This window comes from Oculina patagonica, chromosome 5 (assembly GCF_052425735.1).
Source record: "Oculina patagonica isolate OP01 chromosome 5, crgOcupat, whole genome shotgun sequence".
NCBI lineage: Eukaryota > Metazoa > Cnidaria > Anthozoa > Scleractinia > Oculinidae > Oculina > Oculina patagonica.
Window position 1 is genome coordinate 4309507 of NC_135762.1, and position 6449 is coordinate 4315955.

General features: G+C 40.5%; 1 protein-coding gene across 1 annotated transcript; it reads right to left on the reverse strand.

Annotated features, from left to right (window-relative positions):
* Nucleotides 1–498: 498 nt before the first annotated feature.
* On the reverse strand, nt 499–3827 carry LOC144653919 (furin-1-like). Its single transcript, XM_078514062.1, has 2 exons — nt 3569–3827; nt 499–2316 (listed from the first exon to the last, which is right to left on the reverse strand). The coding sequence occupies exons 1-2, from the start codon at nt 3731–3733 to the stop codon at nt 1960–1962; spliced, it is 522 nt and encodes a 173-aa protein (XP_078370188.1). The 5' UTR covers nt 3734–3827; the 3' UTR covers nt 499–1959.
* Nucleotides 3828–6449: the final 2622 nt, after the last annotated feature.

Genomic DNA, 6449 nt, shown 5'->3' on the forward strand with positions numbered 1-6449 from the left:
TTATAAACTCACCATTTGCGTCAAAATGTAGGAAGGTAAGGTCGCCAAATTCAAACTAATCAGAATGTATTTATTTGGTTCTCAATATATTGGGCAAAAATAGAAAAAAATAGAAAAATTCCATTGTGTACAGAGGCACTACCTTATGGAATACCGTAAACTACCGGTTATAAGCCCGGGGCTTATACAACTTCGTAAGGGGTTTTGGGTGGGCTAATAAACGGAGGGGTTTATATCCGGGGGGGGGGGGGTATAAGCGGACTAAAAAAAACGTTTCGAAACGAGCCACGGCAATGTTGATCGAAATAAGTTAAAAAGTCACAATAAAGCAACATTTAGCCCTGTTCAGTACTGTCATCCAGCAGAGGGGGGCTTATAACCGGAATTTTATGGTATTCTTTCACGAAAACACAAGACACTTTTTAACTCCAACACGAGTAATGCTAAGACGTTCTCAAAACTCTTGACGTTCTCTAAAAGATTTATCAAGAACAAATACTGAGGAATAAACTTTTATTTCCTGTTTTGACGTAACGCAAGAACGTTGCAAAGGCCACTGATTGGTTTAATTTACATCTTTTTCTTTAGAAGACATACTTTTGACATTTCTACTTACAACCATTAATAAAAGACTTAGGGCGCTTTCCATTTGTTAGAACCGGCCGGCCAGGTCGGTGGTCTTGAATGTGAAATGGACCTTTTCCACGAGATTTTCCCACAAATCCACCATAACAACGTATAATATTTATTTGTTGACTGATTTGACCGGACAAATCTGACTAACAACGGAATTCTGTTGTCGAATAAACCGGTCTGGCCGGCTAGTTCTGTCACATGGAAAGCGCCCTAGAGCCGGTAGCTCACAAAAAAATTGTAAATTCTAAAATAGCATCAATTCTTTCAGTGAATATTTATATCTGTCAAAACTTATGTTCGTGATTTAACACCACTTTTTGCGTGGATGGAGCCAGAAATTTATTCAGTTCAAATGATTCAAATTCAATTCAAATTCAGTTCGAATTTGAACTGAAAAAATAAATGATTTTCACTAACACATTTTTAACAACTTGGAAATAGCTTCTGCTTAAGTTTATAGAGGATAATTCTGCCCCCTTAATTCATCAGGTTTTAAAACTAACTAAGCCCATTTGTACGATAAATACTAGCTTGCAATTAAATGTTACATTTATTAAACCAGGAGCCATAATCCCCGTTTATGGCTCCTGATTAAACCCAATAATTTCTACCATTTGAAACATTCAATTTATAATAACCAACACGCTACTGAAGTTTTATTCGCACCTTTTCGCACAATACGAACTATACAGCCTTAAATTTCCAATAGTTGACTAATATAAACACAAGAAATGCAAACAAGCCTGACTGGTTTGACCGGTATGACCGGACAGACGAGCTTGGAAAGTAAAGAATGATTATTGTCAGATTAGACTGAGAACAAGAACTCCGATGTCAGTTTTTGCAAGGGAACAAGAAATTGAAAAATCTTATAGTTGTCCGCTCGTCACGCAATACTAACTAGTAACGTACTCGCAAGTTTTCGGCGCCGCCCGCGGCAATGTAACGTTGCGCAAACGTAACGCAATCTCTTTTAAATACCATCAGAATTCATATGAGAATACTCGTAAAATAGACGGGGATTGTGAATGAAACCATGATTTAACACCCCTCAAAAAAACCAATACGATAAATTAATTGCCCCAAAATAACCCAGATAACTCAAACGTTTTGTAAATTTAATTCAAATAAAATACCCCATTTTGTCACGCAACGATTTTAACGACTGTGAAAGCAACTAGAAATCGTTACAAATAGTGCGTGACAACCCGAATTATTAAAGTTTTAATCTCCAGGGTACTTTCTCCTTTAACATCGCCTTCCCGATTGAAGGAAAAAGCGCCCTGGAGGCTAGCTTGCACTAGTTTTCTAATGTGGATCAATTTAGGCTGTACCATACATGACAAGAGAAAATTCTGTCACGCAAGCAGCCACTGGTCCTTGTAGATCCCCTGACGGTGTGCACCAGTCCGACTCGTCACTAGCCACATTGCTGGGCTGTTGTGGCGCATCCGCTAACTTCATGTAATCATCCTTGAAGCGTCCGTGAGAAAGCTCGCGCATGAAACTAGGTTCATCCTCTCGTTGTGGGAATTTCTTGACTGATCTCTTCGTCAACTTCATGTAGTCTTCCTTGAAGCGACCGTGAGAAAGGTCATTAGCGATGTTGGGTGCATCTCTCTGTGGCGACTCCCCTTCGTCAAACAAAATGCCACCGCGTGGAGAATACTCATTTTCAGACTGAAAGTAGTTAAAGAAGCTTCTATCACTCTTAACTCGTTAACAAAACATTAACATTTTCTAAGTGCCGTGGGGTTGCACTATCTAAAACTCCTTATCGTTGAAATCTTTTCTAGCTAAAATTAATCGTGGTGTGTGGGTTTTCTGGGTTCACTTTTTTTGCTCTTTGGGTGTATACAACATTGCCTTTATTTGGGCGGGGGTTACGTTTGAGTGACCGAGTTTTGAAAGGTTTATTTTCGTATTAAAACTACGTCTCTGTATAAACGTTTCTAAATTGTACTTTTTTTTATAAACGCAGTATTTATCATTTCACGTCTTACTGTTTTGCAGAGAACATATATAGATGAACCGAGATGTCTAAAACACGAGTAGAGCCATTTGCACTGCTCAAAAAACCTTTTGTTCAGCGACGCTCCTCTTACCCTCGCCATCCCGGTTTCTGTAAACTCTCTTGCGTAGTTTCTAAGCCTCTATTTTCGACGCGGTCTACCGATTTTGGGTGTCGTGGTATGAGCGAAAACGTGGTACGGCCAGTTGCTACGGATCGTATAGTGACGTCATACGATACCGTGAAGGCCTGGGAAAAACCGTACGGGTACTAGGCAATAAACTCCCTATTTACCGTTTAAAAGACATTGTGCAGGCATGGATTTCGTTCTATTGTTTTGTTTTCCTATTTCTTTTTTCTCTTTTAAACACAGAGCTCCTTCTTTCTTCTATTCTATTTTCCAAGCGTATTTTTTTAACCTGGACACAGTAGAACCCCGGTAACTCGAACTCAGATAACTCGAACAACCCCGCCAACTCGAACTAACTTCCATTTCCCTTGGATTTGACCCCACTTTTGAGTCATTTTTACTCGGTTTACTCGAACTCGGATAGCTCGAAAACCCCGCTAACTCGAACTAATTTTCGGTACTCTTGATCAAAACTTGGATCAAATTTACCCAATAACTCGAATTCCGGTTCTTGCAACTTGCCACGGTTGCCCATTGATTAGAGCAACGAACAGATCATGTATTTGACAGCCATTTTCCACTCTTATCATAAGAATGTATGATCGTGTTAGAGTTTCTGGCAAGATAAGTTCTATTTGCACTGTATGCTGAAGTGCTGAAAAATCAGTCAACTATTATTAACTTGGCAAATTAAATATTCAATCGACCCCGATAACTAGAAAAGCCCGCTAACTTGAACTGTTTTTCGTTTCCTTTCAGAGTTCGAGTTACCGGGGTTCTACTGTATTTACCTTTTCATCTCTGATCTTCACAGTCCACTCCCCACGGGGATTTTCATCCCAGAATTCCACGGACATAAATGGCCAATCGACAAGGCCATCTGTAGAGTCATCAATTGGCCTCTTCGCCAACAGACGGGAAGTGGTCCCCTGAGGGGACACAAGGTCGATGATCATGTCCCCCCGGCGACGGTGCTTTACTGATAACAGGAACTGAACATGCTCCAAGGCTCTTATGTCGTTCTTGTCATTGTTGATCTATTTGCAGTGAGAAAACAAGGGGTTAGACCAGGCAAAAACAAACGAAATCCTCAAAAAACAAATCAAATCCAAGATCTCTAAGAGATCCACCGACTATTTTGCATAAAGCACGAGCAAAAATATGAAAAGACGGAAAAGGATTATTGACTTGTATTATGCAATGTTGTTTTACAGGATCTGCTAAGTGTTGGCAACTTTTTATTACAAACACCCGCCATCAAACCGCAAGTGTCCCGGAAAGTGTTGACGCATTCGTATTCCCTTTGGGTGACGTATTCATTATCCACAGTGAAAAGGTATTCCCTTGAGAGTTTACAACAAAGTTGTGGTTGCAGGAGTGAATTAAGCTCCATCACTATTCTCCTATTTTACTTTAACAAGCAAATTAGTTGCAAAAAGGGAAGAAGTGTGCTTAATAGAAAAGGGATGCTTGTTTTATTTAGTGAAACGCTATCAGGTTAAAAAGAATACACAACAAATCTCTTATGACTACTGTTACCTTCAAAACTGTCTCTCTCTTAGATGGTATCACGGCTTTTTCTCGTGTTAAGACGCCTGGTAGCTTATATGAGCGCTGCTCCGGGACATGGTTCCACGTTTTGGCTTTTTCTATCAAGGCGGCTGCGTTTAAAACGCCAAAACCATAAGAACGACTGTAAAAATGCCCAGCGGCGTTCTGTAAGAAAAGCATGCACTTAGGTTAGCATATGAGCGTCTGGCACCTAGTCCCTTGGTGTTCTTTCTCATTTCGTGGCCACACTGAGAAGCGCAAGGCCTGAGTCGAATCCCGGCAATAGCCCTAACTGGCGCTATGACCATTTGCGCGTCTACATCATTCTACCAATCAAGGCAAACAACCCAATGAACCAATCAGATTGAAGCAAAAAGAATGTTAGCCGTGCCAAGCGCGGTAAAATATGCGAAAAATCAAGTCATTTCAAATAACACAGCAAGGCTGATACTACGCGAATACGTAGACTTTGCGAGACACCGCACAACCAGAACCGATGAAGCAGGGTTGCAACCGCAGACAGCTGTTTTGTCCTTTTTGGGACCTCGTCAGCGCGGTGTAGCAAATTCAAATATTGCCAGCGCAGATGACTCGTACAGTGTATTATGTTCCGTACTTTAAACTCGCTTGTCCCCCAAATCACGCGCTGCCACATCACGTGTTTCGGGAAACAAGGAGACAGTGTCACGATTGTGTCTCGCAAATAAATCGAGGTGGCTATATGCCACTAAACTCGGAAAATTTAGTAGAAGTCTTTATTAAGAAGCTAGTCACAACAGACGTGTGGCTTTACAATAAAAAACAATCTAAAATAAGCTAAACTAGTAAAATGAAAACCTATTATATGTATCAGTTACAAGGATTTTAAGAAATAAATTTAAAAAGACATCTATTTACAAAAGTGTGTTTGAAACGTTCCGTTTTTACTTTAGGGAGTATAAAGTCATGGCCCCTTTCTCTAAGAGCTCTGTTACGTTTGGGTGGGAGCAAGTCATATAATACATGGCCAGTGTCACTTGTGATTCTGTTGAAAAGATCACTGTCCCTATTCTTAATAACATTATTTATTATGAAACAAGAATCGAAAACAACAAACTGACAAATAGAGATTTACCAAAGCAAATGATGATAAGCTTTCCACACTTCAGTTCACTTCACGTAGTTGATTGTCATCTAGATAGAGTTTCCATCTGTTGCAAATTGTTTTCTTTCTTTAAATTTTTCCTTTTTGTTTTTGAAGGTACGGCAAAATAATAATATCATTGGAAAAATCAAGTTTTGGTCTATTTCAAGAAAACTGACATTAATAAAAAATTTCGGCTGGTAATTAAGCATGTTAATATTATGTAATTTAACTAGAAATGTAGATAATCGGAGAACAGGTCTAATTCTCTAGAAGCTTCTGGACTCTGGAGGCATTAAAACACTTGCACGCATTGCCTGCCTATGTTTAACAGACAACGAGGTAGGAAGTGAAAATTAAAAAGGCATTTTTTGAGCCACTGTATGAATATAAGAGAAAGCTTACCTTGCTCCACGATGCCCCATTAGGATCATTTTTCTGAGCAGTTTGAACAACCAGATGCTGCATATCTCGCCAAGTGAGCTCGGGATTCGCCTGCAGAACCAACGCAAAGATCCCAGCTGCCAGAGGAGCCGCACACGAGGTCCCAGAAAAAGACGTGACACACTTGTGAAACAGAGAGGTGGTTACGAGACTGCTGTAAGCTTCCCGCTTGCCTTTACCGGCATCCCCGGTGTACACTACAGCCATTGTGGAGGGGCAGTTCTCATCGTACCCCGTGCGGAATCCGCTGGGACTGATTGAGCCCACGGATAAGGTGTAGATACTTGACGTGTAGCCATCGCAGTTACAGTCGTCTAAGGAAACACCGCCATTCCCAGTTGCCCACACATATATACTTCCTTTACCTTGTAGGAAAAATTAAACGGTTATTGCTATTTTTTTCAAGTTACTTTGAGGCCTGACAGTTCACCGGTAGAAACAGTCAGTAAGATTTAAGCCTGGTTCTCATATGATCGCCCCGATCGTTTCTATCGCATCGATCGTTTGCAAATACTGAGACGATCGTAGGCGATCGAAGCGACTGGAATCGATCG